The sequence below is a fragment of the Mobula hypostoma genome, chromosome 16 (assembly GCF_963921235.1).
Source record: "Mobula hypostoma chromosome 16, sMobHyp1.1, whole genome shotgun sequence".
In the NCBI taxonomy this organism is placed as follows: Eukaryota; Metazoa; Chordata; class Chondrichthyes; order Myliobatiformes; family Myliobatidae; genus Mobula; species Mobula hypostoma.
Window position 1 is genome coordinate 66,661,500 of NC_086112.1, and position 24,281 is coordinate 66,685,780.

Sequence of the window (24,281 nt, forward strand, 5' to 3'; positions counted from 1 at the left end):
CAGCACTACCTACCCCTCCACCTATCTTCGTCTCATCCGCAAACTTTGTCACAAAGCCATCAATTCCATTATCCAAATCACTGACAAACAATGTGAAAATCAGCGGGTCCAATACTGACCCCTGAAGAACACCACTAGTCACTGGCAGCCGACCGGAAACAGCCCCTTTTATTCCCATTCATTGTCTCCTGACTGTCAGCCATTCCTCTATCCATGCCAGTATCTTTCCTGTAACGCGATCAGATTTTATCTTGTTAAGCAGCCTCATGTGTGGCATCTTATCAAATTCTTTCTGAAAGTCCAAGTAAATGACATCCATTGCCTCTCCTTTGTCCACCCTGCTTCTTACTTCCTCTAAGAACTCTAACAGATTTGTCAGACAAGATTTCCCTTTACAGGAACCATGCTGACTTTGAGTTATTTTTATCATTAGACTCCAAGTACCTCAAAACCTCATCCTTAATAACATACTCCAACACTTTCCCAGCCACTTAGGTTAGGCTAACTGGCCTATAATTTCCTTTTTTTTTTTCCCTTCCTCTCTTCTTAAAAAGTGGAGTGACATTTGCAATCTTCTAGTCCTCTGGGACTATGCCAGAAGCAAGTGATTCTTGAAAGATCATGACCAATGCATTATCTCTTCAGCAACCTCTCTCAGAATTCTGGGGTGTAGTCCATTTGGTCCACCTTATCCACCATAAGACCTTTGAGTCTGCCTAGCACTCTTGCTTTTGTAATAGTAATGACAATCACTCCTGCTCCCTGACACTCACAGACCTCTGGCACACTGCTAGTGTCTTCCACAGTGAAGAGTAATGCAAAGTACCCATTAAATTCATCTGCCATTCATTTGTCCCCCATTACTACTAGCATTGTTTTCCAGTAGTTCAATATCAACTCTCACCTCCCTTTTACTCTTTATATAACTGAAGAAACTTCTGGCATCCTGCTTTATATTATTGGCTAGTTTGCCCTCATATTTCATCTTTTTCCCTTCGTATGGCTTTTTGGTTGCCTTCTGTTGGATTTTAAAAGCTTCCCAATCATCCAACTTCCCACTCACTTTTACTACCTTATATGCCCTTTCCTTGACTTTTATGCAGTCCTTAACTTCCATTGTCAGCCAATGGCCTACCCCTGCCATTTGAGAACAACTTCTTCTGTGAGATATAACTATCCTGCACCTTGTGAACTATTCCCAGAAACTTCAGCCATCTCTGCTCTGCCATCATCCCTGCCAGTATCCTCCTCCAATCCACCTGAGCAAACTCTTCTCACATGCCTCTGTAATTTCCTTTATTCCATTACGATACAGATACATGTGAGTTATGCTTCTCCCTCTGAAATTGCAGTATGAATTCAATCATATTATGATCACCACTTCCTAAGGGTTCCTTTACATTAAGCTCCCTAATAAGATCTGGGTTATTACACAACATGCAATCTAAGATGGCCTTTCCCCAAGTAGGCTCATCCACACGCTGCTCTAAAAAGCCATCTTGTAGGAATTCAACAAATTCTCTCTCTTGAGATCCAACACCAACCTGATTTTTCCAATCCCCTTGCATATTGAAGTCCCCCATTCCAACTGTGACAATACCCTTATTACATGCCTTTTCCAGCTCTCTTTGCAATCTCAATCCTACATCATGGCTATTATTCGGAGGCCTATATATGATTCCCATAATGTTTTTTTTACCCTTGCAGTTTCTTAACTCCACTCACAAAGTTTCAACATTCTCTGACCCTACGTCACCTCTTTTTAAAGATGTAATTTCATCTCTTACCAACAGAGCCACACTGCCACTTATGTCTTCCTGCCTGTCCTTTCAATACAAAGTATATCCTTTGATGTTAAACTCCCAACTATGGCCTTCTTTCAGCCACAACTCAGTGATGCCCACAATGTCATACCAAACAATCTCTAATTGCACCATGAGTCTGTTCACATCTCAGACAAATCCCAACCCCACCCCCACAAACCTACCTTCTCCTATCTCTTTTCAGGCAACAACCTAATGAATCTCCTTTGAACCCTCACCAGTCCAATCACCTGCATGATAACTTTTAGTACTTCATGCAGAAGAAAAATAGATCTCTTAGTACCATGCTCATTTGCAAATCCTCTTCAATTAGATAAGTCTGCCTCTTAACTGCTCCTACTGCTCTTCTTACTTGCTTAACTTAAGTTCCATTTGATTACTTTCACCTAGGACTAAACCCATTCATATCCAATTGAGGAGATCAAAAATCCTTAACGCAACATGCCCTTGTCAGCAAATTTGCTATGAATATTGTAGTGTCTCCTTAGCCATTTTATCTACTGTACTGCAACTTTCAAGGATTTTTAAACTCAGGCACTAATATCCCATGGTTTCTTGATGCTTCATAGAGTCCTATGATTCATTGTGCATATCCTAGCCATAGATGTCCAGAAAAAATGCATCACCTCACATTTTTCAAGATTGAATTACATTTAACTTTGCACCCATCTTACTAACTCTCCAAATTATTCTGCAGTCAAAGACTAACGCCTCACCATGAACATTATCAATACATGCGTTGTCTGCAAAGTAGTAAAGTTACTTCAAAGTAGACTGGTCCCAAAGGTCAGAGGCTTTGGGAAATTTGCCTATCACCACAATAGGTCAACAGCAGATGCAATCTCAATGGCTCTCCACACGGCTTTAGACCACCTGGACAACATAAACACCTATACATCAAAGTTGCTGGTGAACGCAGCAGGCCAAGCAGCATCTATAGGAAGAGGTGCAGTCGACGTTTCAGGCCGAGACCCTTCGTCAGGATGCTGTTCATCGACTATAGCTCAGCATTTAATACCATCATTCCCACAATCCTGACTGAGAAATTGCAGAACCTGGGCCTCTGTACCTCCCTCTGCAATTGGATCCTCGACTTTCTAACCGGAAGACCACAGTCTGTGGGGATTGGTGATAACACATCCTCCTCGCTGATGATCAACACTGGCGCACCTCAGAGGTGTGTGCTTAGCCCACTGCTCTACTCTCTATAAACACAAGATTGTGTGGCCAGGCATACCTCAAATACCATCTATAAATTTGCTGACAATACAACCATTGTTGGTAGAATCTCAGGTGGTGATGAGAGGTGAGATATGCCAACTAGTGGAGTGCTGCCGCAGCACCAGTAAGATGAGAGAGCTGATTGTGGACTTCAGGAAGGGTAAGACGAAGGAACACATACCAATCCTCATAGAGGGATCAGAAGTGGAGAGAGTGACTAGCTTTAAGTCCTGGGTGTCAAGATCTCTGAGGATCTAACCTGGTCCCAACATATCGATGTAGATATAAAGAAAACAAGACAGTGGCCATACTTCATTAGGAGTTTGAAGAGATTTGGCATGTCAACAAATACACTCAAAAACTTTTATAGATGTACCGTGGAAGGCATTCTGACAGGCTGTATCACTGTCTGGTATGGAGGGGCTACTGCACAGGACTGAAATAAATTGCAGAGGGTTGTAAATCTAGTCAGCTCCATCTTAGGTACTAGCCTACTAAGTACCCAGGACACCTTCAGGGAGCAGTGTCTCAGAAAGGCAGCGTCCATTATTAAGGACCTCCAGCACCCAGGGCATGCCCTTTTCTCATTGTTACCATTAGGTAGGAGGTACAGAAGCCTGAAAGCACACACTCAGCAATTCAGGAACAGCTCCTTCCCATCTGCCATCTGATTCCTAAATGGACTTTGAACCCGTGGACACTCTTTTTTAAAATATACAGTATTTCTGATTTTTGCACGTTTTTTAATCTAGTCAATATACGTCTACTGTAATTGATTTACTTATTTAATTATTATTTTTTAACATTTTATTTATTATTTTTTCTCTTCTATATTATGTATTGCATTGAACTGCTGCTGCTAAGTTCACGTCACATGCCAGTGATAGTAAACCTGATTCTGATTCTGATTCAAACATTGGCATGGTAGGAGGAGGCAGGTAGTGGAGCATAGTTTTTCTGATTGGATGTCTGTAACCAGTGGTGTACCAGAGGGGTCAGTCATAGGACACTTGCTGTTTGCTTTATACATTAACAGTCTGGATACGAACATATAAGGTATGATTAGTAAGTTCTGAGATGACATGAAAATTGGTGGTGTTGTAGATCGCAGTAGTATTTAGGCTATGATTTTGATCAGCTAGGTAGTTGATTGGAGTAATAACTGATGGAATTTAATCCTGATAGGTATTCAGTGATATATTTTGGAAGGTCAAATGAGACGAGGACATGCACAGTAAATGGGAGACCCCCTAGGCCAGGGAGTGTTGACCTCAGAAAGTGGCAGCACTGATAGATAGAAAGAATGTGATTGCAGTGCAGAGAATGTAGGAGACTCACCAAAATGTTACCCGGATCAGAGCATTTCAGTTATAAGGAGAGAATGAATAGGCTGAGTTTGTTTTCCTAGAACAGAGGATGCTGAAGAGTGACCTGGCATTATGAGGGGGATAGATAGTTAAGATAGTATGAGTCTTGGTTGAGGTGTCTGGAAGAAAATGGGAGGCACAATGTGAGAGGTAGGAAATTTAAAGTGGATCTGAGAGGGTTGTTTTTCACATAGTGAATGGTTGGAGACTAGAATGTGCTGCCTGAAGAGGACTTGTGCTGGCAGACATTCACAATGCTTAAGCAGAATTTGCACAAGCACTTGAATCACAAGACATAAGAGATTAAATCCAAATGGGTAAGTACAATGGCCAGTATAAACATGATGGGTCAAATGGCACAAATCATCACATTTTTAGACAACCCTCTCAAAAACCTTCTACTTTGTCAACTTAGGCTGCCATTAAAATTCATCACCATCCACTGTTCTATTAAGACGTGTAAACTATCATCCTCACCAACAAACTGGCACAGACCCAACACCAGTGCAAACTGCAATCAAGAAAAAACTATGTCATTGCATCTGTGTGGTAATACTGCATTTTGCATTCAGCAAGAATAGAGGTGGTCTACAAAGGGAGAGAGAACTGTTCAACACTTGCTGCCTTCTCATCAGAACCAAGATCACTCCAGTCTAATACTACAACTCAGCTTGCAGGTGACAGAGAGTACATGTACACTTGAACGCTGAGCTCCAAACCACATTTACCTTCCACACAGCTGCAAGAGGATAGATCTTACATTAAACACCCGGAAGGCAAAGGTTCCCCAGATGCCTATTGCCAATGTCATTCTGATAACCAAGATCCACAAAAAGCCAACTCTCACAGGCACTGACAAAATTTGCCACTGCACACCATTTATCTGTCTTAGGGAAAAAGTGTTCAAAAATCAAGACCTCAAACATGACCTAAACTTGCAGTTTAGAATGTAGTAGTGATCACTGCTCCCACAACTGCTTCAGGCCATGGATAACTTACAGTTGACATCTCGAAGTGATGGTGGTATCAATTCTACTGCAGCACAATAGAAGTAATGAGTGGATCTGCAGGGAGCGGTTTGCAACAAGCTGTTACGCTCTGGCACGATAAGATGCACTCTTGATCTTATAATCTATCCCATAATGATCTTGCACTTTATTATATACCTATACTGTACTTTCTCTGTAGCTGTTACACTTCATTCTGTATTGTTATTGTACCACCTCAATGCACCGTATAAAGAATTGATCTGTATGAACAGTATGCAAGACAAGCTTTTCACTTTATCTCAGTATGTGACAAGAATACACCAATTCCAAAATCCTTCAAATCCAGCGGCAAGACAGATTAACCCACACTGGTGCCTCCTTCTGAATTTAATTCTCAACATCAAGGCTGAGATCACGCTCAACCCGCTCATACCCTAGATAAGGGTAACCGGATGCCTGAACAATAAATCCACTAGCAATGGTCCTGTGCCACCACTAATGTGGAATTTAAAACCTAATCCTTTAAATCTCACACTTACAGCTTTCTGATGCTGACTTAAACATACTTCCAATAGTCTGCAAAACTCTTAAATATTTAAGGAAGGAAACTGATTAAAGAACTTTGAATGCTGTTGACTCATACAGGGTCAATTGAAATTAATGGAAATAAAACCTGCGGAAAGTGAAATAGATGACTGAAGGAATAATGTGTCTTACAGATCAGGATTATCTTCCACCAGACTGAAGGACGTGAGCAGATCTTAATTCAGAATTCATTACAGAAAGGGATAAAAACCCTGGGTTACATCAGGGTTCCCAAGAATTGTCATAACCTGAACTGTTTATAAGTTGAAAATAAACAAAAACAGTATTGGGGAGAGAATCACAGGAAAGCTCGCAGATGTGAAAAGAGCAACCACCAAGTGGCCAGCTTTGCTTGGTTCAGTCCCCAGCACAGAAATGCCCTGTAACCACCAGAAGATGCCTGCAACACCCAGCAACTCCAGCACATTGGCTTCCCAAAGCCCGATCGTGTGTATTCGTCAGCTGCTCGTAACCTGATAAGGACCTGCACTGTGTTTTACACAAACTAATATCACTATTTTTGCAGCAAAGTCATCTTTAGATGCACAATAAGCAATATGTGACAAATAATATCGAAGGCATCTCCACATTTGAAAAAAAAATGCTGCACAGAGTTAAGCCGAAGTTCAATGGATGGGCAGGTGTACACAGAATTATATACCTAGAGTCTATAAACATGAACAGAGAATTTGGACAATATTATTGCCCACGTTCACGCTGCACCCAAGCTCTCCCCTCCTCATTTCAAATATCCTTCTATTCCATCTCCCTTACACACTTCTCCAGTTTTTAAAGCCATCTATGCAATTTGATTCAACTTCACCTTCTAGGGTTTTCCAGGTTCTAACACTTTTTCTGTAACAAAATCATTTACAGCACAAGACGTAGGAGGAAAATTAGGCCATTTGGACCATCAAGTATTTCATCATGGCTGACTTATAAACTCTTCAAACCCATTCTCCCTGTAACCCCTGACTCCCTGGTTAATCAAGAACCTATCAAGTTCTGCCTTAAATATACCCAATGACTTGGCCTGCACAGCGTCTGTGGTAATGAGTTGTATAGATTCACCATCCTCAAGCTAAATAAACTTCTCTCCCCATCTCTATTTTAAATGGATGTCCCTCTGTTCTGAACCTGAGCCTGATGAAACTCCCCTGCTGTAGGAAACATCTTCTCCACATTCACTCTGTCTATGCTTCACAATATTCAATATGCTTCAGTAAGAACCCCCCCTCATTCTTCTAAACTCCAGAGTACTGGCCCAGAGCCAAACGCTTCTCATGTGTTAACCCTTTCATTCCCAGGATCATTCTCATGAACCTCCTCGAAACCCTCTCCAATGCCAGCACGTCTTTTCTTAGATAAGGGGTCCAAAAACTGTTCATGATACTCTATGAGGCCTGACCAATGCCTTATAAAGCCTCAGCATTACACCCTTACTTTTGTATTCTAGCCCCCTTGAAATGAATGCAAACATTGCATAGGCCTCCCTTATCATCGACTCAACTTGCAAGTTAACCTTTAGAAAATCCTGCACGAGGACTCCCAAATCACTTTGACCTCTGATTGTTTAACTTCGCCCTATTTAGAAAATAATCTATGCCTTTATTCCTTCCGCTGAAGTGCTTGGCCATACACTTCTCCACAATATCTTCCATGCCAACTTCTTTACCAATCTCCTAATCTGTCCAAGTCCTTCTGCAGACACCTTACTGACCCCTGCGGCACACCACTAGTCACCGGCAGCCAATCAGGAAAGAACCCCTTTATTCCCACTCTTTGCCTCCTGTCAGTCAGTCAATCTTCTATCCATGCTAGTATATCATGGGCTTGTATCTTGTTAAGCAGCTTCGTGTATGGCACGTTGTCACAGACCTACTGAAAATCCAAATAAACACCATCCACTAACTCTGATTTGTCCATCCTGTCTGTTACTTCCTCAAAGAATTCCAATGGATTTGTCAGGCAAGATTTCCCCTAAAGGAAACCATGCTGGCTTTGGCCTATTTTGTCATGTGCCTCCAAGCAATGTTCCCTCTAATTTGTAATGACCAGTGTGCCTAAAAACCTTGTGCTGTGCAATTTCTTGCCCAGTGACAACATGTGCACACTGAATTTTTAAGCCGAAGTAAACCTGAAGCTATTCTGAAGATAATAAGCCATTCTGCTTTAAGTGAACTAGAAATTACTTTGTGCTTCACACCCTTTGCTTCTTTGGAATTCGACATAGTGAATCAATATTTTCTTCAAAACCGTACAAATAAGCCAGTTCTAAAATTTGCAGACAAATCACAAACTCCAAGTTGTCAACACCATCCGCATCAGAAACTGGAAAAGGAAACGTGATTGTGTAATATACTGTACTTAAAATATAGTTCAAGAACTTGGTGGTTGAGGGGTAATAGCTTTTCCTGAACCTGGTGGTGGGGTCCCTGATAAAATTGTGAAATATACTTAAAATGCCAATGAGGTAGAGGGTGACCACCTTTTGTATGTTAGTAGCAAAAGATGTGGGGGCACACACACCTTAGAGGGAACATTGTTTCAAGACCTTGACCTCAATACCCCCTTATGCAATTGGATCCTCAATTTTCTCACTTGCAGACCCCCATCAGATCGGATTGGCAACAATACCTTCTCCACAATCTCCATCACCAAAGGTGCACCACAAGGCTGTGTGCTTAGTCCCTGCTTTACCTGCTTTACATTTATGACTGTGAGGCTACGCACAGCTCCAATGCCACATTTAAATTTACTGATGACATCACTGTCATGGGCCGAATCAAAGGTGGTGTTGAATCACCATATAGGAGGGAGATTGAGAATCTGGCTAAGTGGTGCCACAGCAACCTCTCACTCAATGTCAGAAAGACCAAGTAGCTGATAAGTGGCTTCAGGAGAAGGAAACCAGAGGTCCATGGGCCAGTCCTCATTGGAGGACCGGAGGTGGAGAGGGTCAGCAGCTTTAAATTCCTCGGTGTTATCATTTCAGAGGATCTGTCCTGGGCCCAGCACGTAAGTGCAGTTACAGAGAAAGCACAGCAGTGCCTCTATTACTTAGTAGTTTGTGAATATTTGGCATGACATCTACAACTCTGACAAACTTCTATAGATGTAGTGGAGAGCACGTTGACTGGCTGCATCACAGCTTGGTATGGAAACCAATGCCCTTGAATAGAAAATCCTACAAAAGGTAGTGGATATGGCTCAGTCCATTACAGGTAAAGCCCTCCCCACCATTGAGCACAATTACACGGAGCGATACTGCAGTAAAGCAGCATCCATCATCAGGGACCCCCAGCACCAGGTTCAGGAACAGTTATTACCCCTCAGCCACCAAGCTCTTGAACCAAAAAGGGTAACTTCACTTGCCCATCAATGAAATGTTCCCACAATCTATGGACTCACTGTCAAGGTCTCTTCATATCATGTTCTCAATAACTCAGGGTTGTGTATGGTGACATACATGTACATAATAAATTTACTTTGAACTTAGACTCAAACATCTTTCCAACCACTAAAGTCAGGCTAACTGGCCTAGAATTTTTTTTTCTTCTATATCCCTCCCTTCTTAAAGAATGGAGTAACACTGCAAATTCCAGTCTTCTGAAACCATTCCAGAATCTAGAGATTCTTGAAAGATCTACCTTCAGACTTTTCAACTTCCCGAACACCTTCTTAGTAATAGCAACTACACTTACTTCTGCCCTGACACTCTTACATTTCTGTCATTCTACTAGTATCTTAAGTCCTTCCACCATTTGTCTCACATCAGTAGCTCTCCAGCGTCATTTTCCACTCTCGTCTCTTTCACTCTTTATATAGTTGCGAAAACTTTTTGTATCCTCTTTTATATTATTGTCTAACTTACCTTAATATTCCATCTTTTCTCTCTGTTTTTTTTTTGGTTGCCTTCTGTTGGTTTTTAAAAGCTCCCCAATCCTCTACCTTGTCAGGAATGTTTGCCTCAAGCTCCTTTTAGAATACTTCATCATCTTTGGAATGCATCTTTCCTGCACATCCAAATTGCTCCCAGAAACTCTAGCCACTGCTGTGCTGCCATCATCCCTGCTAGTGTCCCCAATCAACTTTGCCCACCTCCTCTCTCATACCTCTGTAATTCCCTTTACTCCACTATAATACTGATACATCTGATTTTAGCTTCTCCCATACAACCAGCAGGGTGCATTCTAATACATTATGAACACGGCCTCCTAAGGGTTCCTTGTTATATAATCAAAACTGGTTCATTACACCTCACCCAATCCAGAATTGCTATTCCCCTAGTGGGCTCAACCACAAGCTGCTCTATAAAACCATCTCATAGGCATCCTACAAATTCCCTCTCTCGGGATCCAGCACTAGCTTGATTTTACCAGTCTATCTGCATAGTGGAACCCCCATGACTATTGCAACATTGCCCTTTTTGCATGCTTTTTCATTCCCCCGCCGAAATTTGTAGCTCATATTCCAGCTACTGTTTGGAGGTCTGTAAATAACCCCCCATCAGGGTCTTCTTACCCTTACAGTTCCTTAACTCTACCCACAAGGGTTCTACATCTGATCCTATGTCACCCCTCTCTGAGGATTTAATTTCATTTTTTACCAACAGAGACACCCCACCCTCTCTGCCTATCCTTTCGATACTTCGTTTATCCTTGGATATTAATCTTCCAACTACTTTCTTCTTTCAGCCAAGACTCAGTGATGCCCACATCATATCTGCCAATCTCTAACTGCGCTACAAGATCATTTACCTTATTCCAAATATAGCGTGCTTTCAAATATAACACCTTCAGTCCTGTATTGATCACCCTTTTCCATTTTGTCTCCCCCCATTACATTTTATCTCAGCCCACTGAGTGCAATTTTGCCCATCATCTTCCTGTTCTTCCTCAAAGTCTCAGTACACTCCCTGTCTAGTTGTATACCAAGTGCCCCATCCTTAGCTCTTTCCAATTCTTCCCAACACCCCTAGCAAACCTGCCCACAAGGATATTGGTCCACCTTGTTTCAGCTGTAACCCGTCCATTTTGTTAAGGTCATACCTTCCCCAGAAGAGATCTCAATAATCCAGAAATCTGAAACCCTGACCCCTGAACCAATTCTTCAGTCACATGTTCATCTGCAATATTTTCTGTTACTATGATGTAAAAGTTTATTCCAAATTATCAGTATAGTGCTCGACCAGCCTTGGTAATTTAATGAATACTTATATGCTATTAATCTTTCAAACTTTGTTTACCCATTCTTATTTTACATGCAAGTCTAGCTACATATATTCCTAATTACTTATGAATGTGCGACTTAATTGCTGCATTGAGTAATTACAGTATTTTTCTGGTTAGTTCTCAGTTTTACTCTTACACAACTGTATGTGTGCATGCTGCCCAAAAAGCACCTGGGGTTTGGACAGTACATCCTGACTCCTGTGGAGTTGGGCTTACTTTTGAATTGTGTACTTCCCACTTCACACACAGGGAGAGCAATGCAGTAAAATGGTGAGAGCACAACTGGCCAAACAGTGTATGAACAGTCATCGGCCGTAAGAAGCATTATAGATGCAAGCCACTCAAAACACACACCACGGAAAGACAGAGCTCACCAGAGCATCTGACAACAGTTCTCACTGCAGTTCATTGTGATCGTGCAGATCATCAGTTGGTGCTATAGCAGCATGAGCCAGATCAAAAGCAGAGGCTGTGCAACCACGGGCTACGTTTGCAGAGAGGGAGATTCGTAAGGCCAGTGATGTTGTGGGGATGGAACTGGACTCTCTCACGGTGGTGTCTGAGAAGAGGATGCTGTCCAAGTTGCATGCCATCTTGGACAATGTCTCCCATCCACTACATAATGTACTGGGTGGGCACAGGAGTACATTCAGCCAGAGACTCATTCCACCGAGATGCAACACAGAGCGTCATAGGAAGTCATTCCTGCCTGTGGCCATCAAACTTTACAACTCCTCCCTTGGAGGGTCAGACACCCTGAGCCAATAGGCTGGTACTGAACTTATTTCCTGGCATAATTTAAATATTACTATTTAACTATTTATGGTTTTATTACTATTTAATTATTTATGGTGCACCTGTAACAAAAACCAATTTCCCCCGGGATCAATAAAGTATGACTATGACTATGACTATTAAAACAGCCAAAGCCTGGCTAGAGGCTCATTTGGAAGCCCTTCACCTTCTAAGAGGATTCAGCTGCTATTGCCCAGGCAGAGATTTTGGAGGCAGCAGCAGAGCAAGAGGGTGAGAAGCTTTACAGCAGACAAAGCCACCCATACAGGGCGAACATATGTGCGAGAGCAATTATATCAAGGACCAAGCCAATCACGTTAACCAGCAGTCTGAGTCTGCTTGCTACACAACACTCCATTCAGTTTACCTCTCACACTTCGCCTAACCCTTTGGAAAAGGACAGCAATCAGCACACTACAGCCAACAGTCAGCCCCAGTAAGTTGCTTACAGAAAAGCTCAGAAATATTTAATTGTTCACATACGTTATGCAACTCTTACTTACCTGTCCAGCACCACACAAGGAATTCCCCAATGGTTAAAACTGAGGAGACAACAGCAAGATTTGACAGTAATGATCCACATTTACAGCCAAGGTTTAACATGCCTGAAAAAGGTAGTTTATCAGAAGGTTGTACAGAGTCTTCAGTCATGATGAACACGGCAAAGTATCTGGCTCGCAAAGAACTCACGAACACTGGCCTATCACACTTCGATGACTGCCCAGAAAGTTTACAGAGCACGGAAGTCAAAAATTCATTTACAGGACGTGGACGTCACCAGCTAAACCAGCATTTATTGCCCATTCCCAGTGGCCTTGAGAACAATCAAAGACCAGAATCTTACTGCTGGTGAAGAATTGGGCTTGCTGTCAAAGCAAGTCAAATCCCAAGACTACGCAAGGTGCTTTAGAGCAGTTCATATAAGTGACCCAGATGCAACTTTAAGAATGACCTGGGACAGACTCAGTGAATGTCATAATGCGCCGGAGCTAACAGCACACTTCTCAAAAAGCTGGATGGCTTTCCAAAGATTTCAAATAAGGATAACTTAAAGTTAAGAGAACTTAGGGATCTGTTAAAATTGAGCAGCTTTCAGCAAAGAAAGATGGTTATCTGCCTGACTTAGCTCATTCAGACACTGCCAACGGCATTATTCCTATTGTTGAAAAGCTGCCACATTCCTTTCAAGAGAAATGGATTTCTCAAGGTTCAAAGCATAAAGAGGAGAATGAAATCACATACTTCTCTCCCCTGCCCCTTTTCTTTCTTCACTGATTTCGTCTGCCATCAAGCTAAAATAACAAATAAACCCAGTCCTGCTCTATGCAGTCACTGCTTATCCTTGAGCAAGAAGACTCCTCTGAAGCAAACATCCCGATTCTAGTTTCAGTACATAAGACCAGTGTCTCCACACCCTCAGCTCAGAACGAATCTTGAAGAGGATGCAGCAAAACATTGCCCCTTTCATAATAAGCCTCACCCATTGTGAAAGTGCCACGGCTTTAGGTTAAAGGCCATTGAGGAACAAAAGGCTTACCTGAAAGAGCAAGGGATTTGCTTCAGATGCTGTTCTTCATCATCATCTCTCACAAGTAACTGCAGGGTCACATTAAAGTGTGAAGAATGCCATGACAACATTCATATTACAGCCCTACATCCAAGGTTTCAGATCACACTTCAAAGCATGGCGGGGAGGAGAGGAAGAAACTTTGCTCTCTGTAAACTCTTTACACACAGATGATGGTAACAGCAGTGTAGTCACTAAACCCTATTCCAAGATATGCTTCGTTAAAGCGCATCCTAAATACCATTGTGAGAATGGTTTCAAGAAGTATGCTATGTTCGATGACTATAGCAACATATCCTTAGCCCGATCAGAGTTATTTGATGACCCAAGGCAATTCATCACCCTACATCTTTAAGACCTCTGCTGGTATAATGGAGAGATCAGGTAGAAGAGCAACGTGTTATCAGGCTGAAGCGTGGAATGGTGACACTAATTGAGCATAATGGCATTCAGACAATCGCGAAGAAACAGCGACTCCTGAGGCTGCCCTCTATCACAACCATCTCAAGTGCCTTGCTGAACAGATCCCACCACTTAATAATAAAGCCCAAATCCTACTTCTGTTGGGAGATATCTTCACAGCATACAAGGTCCTGGCAATGAACACCTCACACAGAAGCTGCACTTAGGGTGGGTCCTTGTTGGTGATGTTCAGGGAAATTCTACAGGTCTACTATTCACAGCTCTAAAACAAACATCCTGGAAAATGGGAAGACTTCACTGTTTAGCCCTTGCACAAACCATGTTAACTGTAAAGAAAAGGTAAACTCCAGTTCACAGCCTCAACACGGTCTCTTGCAAAGCATCAGGATCAACCAGAATAACCTGCCTCCTGACAGAGATGTGGGGAAGACAATGGACTTGGGCAGAGAAAAGAAATAGATAAATGCAGTTTCTCTAACCAACACACAATTGCTAGGTAAAACTGCAGGGTATGGTGGAAAATCCTGAAATCTTGAAAGACTAGGAACTGATCCTAGAAGGAAAAGACATCTGGGGAGCCACCAAGATGCAAAAGGCATGTAGAAAAACAACTGTGTGATCAGACAGCAGTGAATGGAGAGAGTGTCAACGCAGTGTCTCATGTTCCCAACAACTTACCAACTGTATGAAATGCAGTGAAGGACTAAGGTGCAGAGCTCTATCAACACCAAGGTTACACTTGGGATGCTAATTCACCACACTCCCTACATCTGGGCAGTGCATGGGAGCGCATGATTGGAGTGTTCAGGAAAATCTTGGATTCTATGCCGACGTGTAGAGGATCTTCCAGCTTGAATGATGACATTCTGTGCAATTGCGTGGCAGAAGTAATGGCAATTATCAACTTAAGGCCAATGGCTCCAGCCTCTGCAGATACAAGTTCACTTCTGACTTTTATTCCTGCTATGCTTCTCACATAGAAACACTGTGCAGCACACCGAACTGGAAACTTTACAGAAATGAACCTCTATAAACAGCAGTGGTGTCAAAAGCAGAATTTAGCTCATCAATTCTGGAGGCAATGGAAACAAGAATATCTGCAGACACTGCAAGTTCGCCAGATATGGTGAGAGTTATGCTCTAACAGATGTTGTGCCTCTGAAAGACAGCAGAGTAGCCCAAAATAACTGACCCATGGCATTAGTAACACGTACCTTTCCAAGTAAATATGGGAGAGTTTGCAAAGTAGAGCTGATGGTGACAAAGCAAGAAATTCTTCAGGCCTGTGTCTGAGATTATTGTCCTTCTCAAAAAGTAGGACTGAACTTTGAAACTGTTCCATTAACTTGTTTGTGACATCTTTATAGATGGCAGGTAAGGAGCATTTGAAGTATAGCCCTGTTGACTTTAATTTTGAGTGTGCAGTCGCCCTTAAATTTGAAGGTCAGTTGGACCAAGTGAGAAGAGCAGCCATTTTGTTTTGATTGAAGCACTTTTACACAATCCTGCATTGTCTTTGCTTTACTTCCACCTTCAGAAATCATTGTCTGTAAGTGTTGGTTCAGTTCATAAAGGAGAACATGATCTGAGCAATACTTAGATTAGATTACTTTGTATTAATATTACCAAAAAGTTTATTTGTAATTATCAGCATAGTGTTCAAGCATCCTTGGTAATTTAATGAATACTTACATGTATTATTGCATACTTTAAAACTTTGTTTACTCATTCTGTGTATAATTTTTGGATATTTTATATGCAAGTCCAACTTCATATATTTTTGATTTCTTATGACCGTGCGACTTAATTGTCATAAGTTTGCTGCATTAAGTACTTACAGTATTTTTCAGGTTCGTTTGCAGTTTTACTCTGAATTGTGTGTGTGTGTGTGTGTGTGTGTGTGTGTGTGCGCACACTGCCCAAACAAAGCACCTGGAACATGGTCACAGTAACCTGACTCCCGTGTTCAGTTGAGTGGAGTTTGGCTTACTGCTGAATTGTGTACTTCCTACTTCACACACAAGGACAGCAATACAACCCTATTCTGAGGCTGTGCCCTCTGATCCTAGACTCCCCACAACAGGAAACAACCTCTCCACATCCATTCCATCTTGGCCTTCCAATATTCGATAGGTTAATGAGATTCCCCCCCTCCCCCATTCTTCTAAACTCCAGCGAGTACAGGCCCAGAGCCATCAAACACTCTTCAAACAATAATGTTTTCATTCCCGGAATCATTCTCATGAACCTCCTCTGGACCCTCTCCAATGCCAGCACACCTTTCCTTAGATAAAGGGCTCAAAACTGCTCACAATACTCTGTGCAGAATGACCAAGCAAAATACTTGCTGATTTCTGATAGTTACTTAATTCCCATCATGTGCTCAATCAGCCAAAATTGATTAGTTTTCAAAAATTAAGCCATCCTATCCTAGCTTTGTGACTGATTGGCATGCCTGTTGATATACAGTATTATTTCAAAATGAATTGGTCAATCTGGTAGATTCTTGGACCTTGTGGGAAGCCATAGGCAAGTAAGTCTGACATTGGTGGTGCCTAAGTTACACAAGGACATGATCTATCAACACTTGGATAAAGGGTCTGATTTGGGACAGTCGACACAGCTTTGCATATGAAAGTCATGTCTGACAGAACTCTTGGAGTTTTCGAGTAGGTAACCAAGAGGATACACAAGGATAGGATAGGGCAGTGGCTACTGGCTATACGGACTTTAGCAAGGTCTTCAACAAAGTCCCTCATGGCAGGCTGGTCTGACGGTTAGATCACATGGGATCTGGGGGGGTGGGGCTGGGCGGTGGAGTGGGGAGATAGCAGATTAACTTCTTAAATGGCTCGGTGATAGGAGGAAGAGTGTGATGGTTGAACATTGTTTCTCATAACAGATGGTTAGGTCTAGTCACAGGGGTCAGTGCTGGGACCTCTGTTGTTTGTAATTGATACAAACGATCTGGATGTGAATGTACAAGACAGTTAGCAAGTTTGAAGATGTTTCTAAAATAAGTGATGTTGTAGACTGTATAGAAGGTTCTAAGAACATAAGACATGAAAAATTACAGTGGGATCTTGGTTAGCTAGGTACATGGGTAGAGGAATGGTAAGAGATTTCAATCCAGATAGATGAGGTATTGTAATTTGAGAACTCACACAGGGTAGGACTTATTGAGCGAATGGTAATGGTAGGGCCCTGGAAAGTGTTATGGAATTAAAGGACACAGGAGCGCTAGTGTGTTGTTCCCTGAAAGTGGCATGGCAGTTAGATCGGGTGGTGAGAGCCCACATCAGTCAGAGCACTGAGCACAGCAGTTGGGCATTATGATGCAGTTATATAAGGCTTTGGTGAGGCTGTATAGAGTGGTTTGCACAGCTTTGGTCACCCTGCTATAGGAAAGATTAAACTAGAAAGAGTGCAGAAAACAAAAGCACCTTGCATGGACTTGGGGGTCTGATTAACAGGAAGAGGTTGCATACACGAGGACTTTACTCACTAGAAACTAAGAGATTAAGGAGTGACCTAATAGAAGTGTATAACAACATGAGAAGCATAGACAAGGTGAAAGCACACAGTTTTTGTTTTACCATGGAGGGGGTGCTTTAAAATAAAAGGGCATAGGTTTAAGATCAGATAAGAGACATATAACAGGCAGCTTCTTTGTGCAAAGGTGGTGTTTATTTTGTAATGAGCTGCCAGTAATAGTGTTTGAGGTGGGTAAACTCCATCAAGGTAGCTGAATGATAGGAGAGCTTCAAAGGCCTATGGGCCAAAAGCAGGCAGATGGGATTAGCACAGTTGGCGTGGATGAGTTGGGTTGTGGGGCCTTTCCACGTTCTATGACGCTCTCCGAAGAGTTACTTTCACAGATCGCTGTAACTTTGATCATCCACTTACCGCCATTGTGATTGATGTTGTTAAATTCAATTAGTGCTACAGTGATTGGCTTGTGCGAGGTGTATCGCTCCTCATCACTGTCAAAGTCATTTTCCCAATTGACAATCTCCCATTCATCACTGAAATTCTCATTGCCTCCTTGGTCACTGAGGTAGTCGTTTGTGTCATCCTTACGACAGAAGACAGCCACTCCATAGATGTTGTTGCTGCTGATCTGGTTATTAGCAATGTGTGGGAGACTAGAGGACATAACCCACACACCGCAACCCTTATTACCTGCACAGACATACCAGAATGAAATAAAACTCTTATCAGGTAAAGAAAATCCAAAAATACATTGTCCAAAATGCACTGAACTTTTGCATTTTATGCTCTCCTTTTTGTCTCTGAAGTCCGCTCCTGCTAAAGCCCTGCTTTTCCAGTATTTCGTCTGGCAGCTGATATAATTGCAGACAGATCCTATTCACGGACACAAAAGATTCTGCAGATGCTGTAAATCCAGAACAACACACACAAAATGCTGGAGGAGCTCAGCAGGTCAGGCAGCATGTAGGGAAACGAAAAAACAGTTAATGCTTTGGGATGCGACCCTTCACCCCATTCCCATACACTCTCATGGCTGTTCTCTATTGCTATTCCACTGCATCAGTTGCTCTGCTACTAACAGCGGGCAAACACTAAAGGAGTCTGGTCTCTGTATTGGGGTAGGGAATGGTAGGATTTTAATTCTATCCATCAAGTTCAACAACTTTACGGGACAGTGGAAATCTGACAACGATAGGACATTACTGACACACAGATTTTGATGACTGAATCAGAGAGGATTTATCAATATGAAGCACCAAAATTATACTGTAATGGCAAGATAAAAATTACCACCTGAAGCTTCAGAATAAGACTGATTTAACACAAGTTATTGTCAAGGGTTGAAAAGATTATCCAGAATCTAAATCAAATGCAGATGCAGGGCCTCATTATTTTGTAAACCTGAACGCAAAACAAATCAACAGATCATAACGTGCCAATACTCTCTGATCAAACAGAAACTCAATGTACAAATTCAGATATATTCAGATTCAATTCAGCATGATTATAAGTTCTCAGCATACTAGCCCCGATATTCACTGAGGTTAATTTCCAACTGAGATTACCTTGGTGTGAAGGATACTGGTAACAGAACTGACTCATTTAGAAACCAAGCTTTGCATTTGCAATGCAGTTATAGATTTGAGCTGTTCATGGTGGGTCTAATTGCATTAATTTGCTGCAATTAAACAAGCAGTGTAATCGCTGAAGTTGATGTGATATGATCACAAGATTCTGATTTAATATTCCCATTGGATTAGTTTATCAGTCATTAGTTTGTCAAAAAGGGGGGGGGGGAAATATAGGCCAGTTTTGAGTCAGGTCTTGATGTTACCAGGTAAGGTACAGGACAAAATTAAAGGACTTTGTTCTATCTTATGGAAATAGCTAAAATATTCCCAGAATAACAAAATTTTACAGTACAGAGTGGGTTCATAGTTCCTGTGCCAATTTTTCAAGAGAGCAATACAGCTGCTTCCACCCCCCTATTCTATTCCCATAGCCATATAGTTCTTCTTACTTAATGAATCAGTGACTAATACTTTTGTTCCTTCCCCCGCTGAACAAATGTATGTCTTTATCATTTTCCTGTTCACATGACTTACTTTGAGACTATTCTCCAATCTCTTGTCTACAATTCTGAGGAGATTTACAAGGTCTCCTCCCAAGATGCCTCCTTTCCAGGAAAAAATTTTCCATTATTTTGCTTTAACTTATATAGTACTGGGGATTAGCCTTGTAGGTTTCCTTTGCACTGAATTCAACTACTGTCAGTCTTAACTGGAACCCTATGCAATCATATCATTAACTCTTGGCTTGTACCCTTAAAGAGTTTGCAAGGTAATTTAACTTCAGGTCTTGACCCAGAACATCAACTGTTTACTCTTTTCCATAGATGCTAAGTTCCTTCAGCATTTAACATCCTATTGGCTTCACTGATCCAACATTTGCTTTGGAATGCTGAATGATTGTACTGTGGTGTATTAAATTTTGTAAAAATATTAGATTGAAGTCTGAAAAGTTCCAAGTGACACTTTAGCTCTTTGTCACTCTATGCTGATGATTTACTTTTATATATTTCTAATCCTGAGAGATCTATTCCTGCTGTTTTAGAGTTATTAGCACAATTTGGTCTTTTCTCAGGTTATAAATTAAATCTTAGTAAGAGTGAACTTTTTCCGATTAATAAACATCTTCCCTTATATTATAAATTTCCATTTAAATTGATTAATAATTACCTTTCATATCTTGGGATTAAAATTACTTGTAAACATAAAGATTTATTTAAGACTAACTTTTTAGCATTAATAGACCATATTACTCAACTTTCATCTAAATGGTTTCCCTTATATTTAACTTTGATTGGTCGTATTAATGCAGTTAAGATGTTTTTTTTGCCAAAATTTTTATATGTGTTTCAGGCATTACCAATTTTCGTTCCTAAATCTTTTTTTGATAAAGTCGACTCTAAAATTTCTTCATTTATTTGGCAGAATAAGAATCCGAGACTGGGTAAAATACATTTACAGAAAGCTAAGAGAGATGGAGGTTTAGCATTACCTAACTTTAGATTTTATTATTGGGCTATTAATATTCGACATATGAAATTTTGGTTACTTGACCGGGACATACTATCTATTCCTAAATGGGTAGCATTGGAATTACAATCTGTTCAGGGTTATACACTTGGTTCTATTTTAGGTTCATCTCTTCCTTTTGATTCGAAACGCCTTAAGCAGGTCTCTAACCCGATCGTTAAATATGCTTTGCGTATTTGGTTTCAATTCAGAAAATTTTTTGATCTTAATCAATTCGGGTTAGCGATTCCTATTTTAGGTAACATATTTTTTCCTCCCTCTTTTACGGATCGCGCTTTTCAAACTTGGAAGACTAAGGGTATTTTACGGTTTTTGGATTTATTTTTAGATGGTTCCCTTATGTCTTTTGAACAATTATCTAATAAATATAACTTATCAAGAATACATTTTTTTAGATATTTACAAGTTAGAAATTTCCTAAGTACTATACTTTCTTCCTTTCCAATGCTTCCTCCTATATATATTTTAGATTCGATAATTAACCTTAATCCATGTCAGAAAGGTGCATCGGCTATGATTTATAATATTATTATGAAACTTAGGAAAGCTCCATTTGATAAGATTAGGGTAGATTGGGAACAGGAATTGGGGCTTACCATTTCTGTGGATGATTGGGGGCAGATTTTACAATTAGTTAATACTTCCTCTATTTGTGCTAAACATTCCCTAATTCAATTTAAAGTGGTTCATAGAGCACATATGTCCAAAGATAAGTTAGCGCGTTTTTACTCGCATATTAATCCTTTTTGTGATAGATGTTCGGGGCAGATAGCCTCTTTAACTCATATGTTTTGGTCTTGCCCTACTTTGGAAACTTTTTGGAGAGATATTTTCAATATTATTTCTAAGGTATTAAATATAGATATCTCTCCTCACCCTATTACTGCTATCTTTGGACTACCTAAAATTTCTAGTAATCTTTCCCCTTCAGCCCGTAGAATGATTGCATTTCTTACTTTAATGGCGAAAAGATGTATTTTACAACATTGGAAAGAGCTTAATGCTCCAACTACCTTTTTTTGGTTTTCTCAGACGATTTTATGTTTGAATCTGGAGAAAATTAGAAGTAACCTTTATGATTCTTCATTTAAATTTGAACAGATTTGGGGACCTTTTATTCGATATTTTCATTTAATGTAATATTTACCCTTCTTGTTTTTTTTTTCACTGTTTTAATGGAGGTCGGGATTGAGGACGTGATTTTAAGTTTAACTCTGTTTGGTTTCAAGTTAGCCCATTGCTTTGCTTTGCTTTTAGTTAGTTGCACGGTGGGTTTTTTTTGGGGGGTTTTTTTTTTCTTTTTTTCCATTGATATATATAAAATCTAGTATACTATTATGTTATCTTGGTTTCTTATGCTTAAATTACATTGTTTGTAGTATTTTCTTTTTGGTATTGTTATCTTTTGGAATTTTATTATACTTTAACATTGTATTAATGTTTATATGGCTTACCTTTTTTGTATACTTACTCAATAAAAAGATTTAAAAAGAAAGAAAGATAACCTCCAGATTCTTTCTCAGCCTCAGACATGACACGAGAACAAAAGACCAAAGAATGTATCTGCCTCTGTGTGTCTCTCAATGCTTATGGATTGAACCCCTCTTTATTGAGGCACCTTTCACTCGGGTCTTGAGACTTCAACTAGACCAAGGATCATGATCGATAGGTGCCTGGGACAGATCCAGGGTGATTTCACAAGTCAGAATTTGCAGTTCCGCTGACAACGGTGACCATCAAATGGCGACTGAGAATCGCGAGCCCTGAAACCTTTGTGGAAATCTTCGTAACTTACTACGTAGCAGTTAGTGTGGTTCATTTACGCTTTCTCTTTTATGATAATAAATTTGGCTGAAGTTACTTTGTTGTGCTTGTATGCTTATTACCACATCTCCTGGACACTCAAATTAGTTTGGGTCTTTTGGGTCTGATCAACCCAGCCCATTACAATGAGGCATTTCAAGATCTCACAAAGACTTCCAACATATTCAAAGCAACACGGGGTCCTCCAGATTACAGTAATATCTAGAAATGAAATCAAGACTAGATAAATGTCTGAGCAACACACACAAGATGCTGGAGGAACTCCAGTAATTTTTGTGATACTTTGGATTTCCAGCATCTGCAGATTTTCTCATGTTCAAGATAAATGTCTGTTTCAACAGCAGTCGAGGTATCTGAATTGAAGACAGCTGAATGGGAGGAAACAATTAGCCTGAGAGCAACAGGGTAACATAGCCAGGAATGGGATAGATCAGACAGACAGACTCAATGGATCAAAGTGCTTTCCGTCTATAATATTTGGAAATACAGAAAGTTCATGTGAAAAGAACTGATGCAGAGGCAACTTTAACCAAATGGACAGCTGCTGAATGTAAATTATGCCTAATTCTGCTTTGCATACAGTAAACCCATCTGCATAAATCCATTTATAATTGTGTATTATTATGCCATTTATACAGTCATAGAACACAGAAACAAGCCGTTCGGCCCACGCGTCCACGCCAAATCATTAATCTGTCCAGTCCCATCGACCTGCGCCGAGACCATATCCCTCCATACCTCTCCCATTTACGTACCACTTCAAATTTCTCTTAAATGCTGAAATCCAACTTGCATCCAACCATTTGCACTGACAGCTTGATACACACTCTCGCCACTCTGAGTGAAGATCCCCCTCATGTTCCCCTTAAATATTTCACCTTTTACCTTTAACCCATGGCCTCTAGTTGTAGTCTCACTCAAACTCAGTAGAAAAAGTCAGCTTTTACCTCTATCAAATCTCCCCTCAATCTTCTACATTCCAGGGAATAAAGTCATAGCTTATTCAACCTCTCCCTATAACTCTGGTCCTCGAGTCCTGGCAACATCCTTGAACATTTTTTCTGCACTCCTTCAATCTTATTTACATCTTTCTTGTAGGTAGGTGACCAAAACTGCACACAATACACCAAATTAGGCCTCATCAACATCTTATACAATTTCCTGTACTCAATACATTGAATTACAAATGCCAATGTGCCAAAAGCTTTCTTTACAACCTTACCTAACTGTGACTCTACTTTCAAGGAATTATTGATCTGTGTTCCCAGATCCCTCTGTCCTACCGCACTCCTTAGTGTCCTACCACTCACCGTTCAAGTCCTACTCCGGTTTGTCCTCCCAAGGTGCAATACCTCACTCTTGTCTGCATTAAATTCCAACTGTCATTTTGCAGCCTATTTTTCCAGCTGGTCCAGATCCCGCTGCAGGCTTTGGCAGTCTTCCTCACTGTCCACTACAACCCTAATCTTGGTGTCATTCCCAAATTTGCTGATCCAGTTTACCACATTGTCATATATATCAGTGATCTGGATGATAAACAACAAAGGACCCAGCACGGATCCCTGCAGCACTCCACTAGTCACAGGCCTCCAGTCAGAGAGGCAATCATCCACAACCACCCTCTGGCTTCTCTCGCAAAGGCCAATGTCTAATCCAATTTACTACATCATCTTCAAAGTCAAGTGAATGAACCTTCTTGACCAACCTCCCATGTGGGACCTTGTCAAATGCTTTGCTGAAGTCCATGTAGACAACATCCACGGTCAACTTCATTAACTTTCCTGGTAACTTCTTTGAAAAGCTCTATAGGATTGGTTAGACACGACCTACCATGCACAAAGCCATGCTGACTATCCCTAATCA

At 40.9% G+C, this 24,281-nt stretch overlaps 1 protein-coding gene across 2 annotated transcripts in view; it reads right to left on the reverse strand.

Annotated features, from left to right (window-relative positions):
- Window positions 1-24,281, reverse strand: part of fbxo10 (F-box protein 10) — a 131,412-nt gene that overhangs the window by 21,436 nt on the left and 85,695 nt on the right. For both annotated transcript variants that reach the window (XM_063069225.1, XM_063069224.1), the window contains exon 8: window positions 17,911-18,186. In XM_063069225.1, the coding sequence (XP_062925295.1) occupies window positions 17,911-18,186 (276 nt within the window). The remainder of the gene's footprint in view (window positions 1-17,910; window positions 18,187-24,281) is intronic.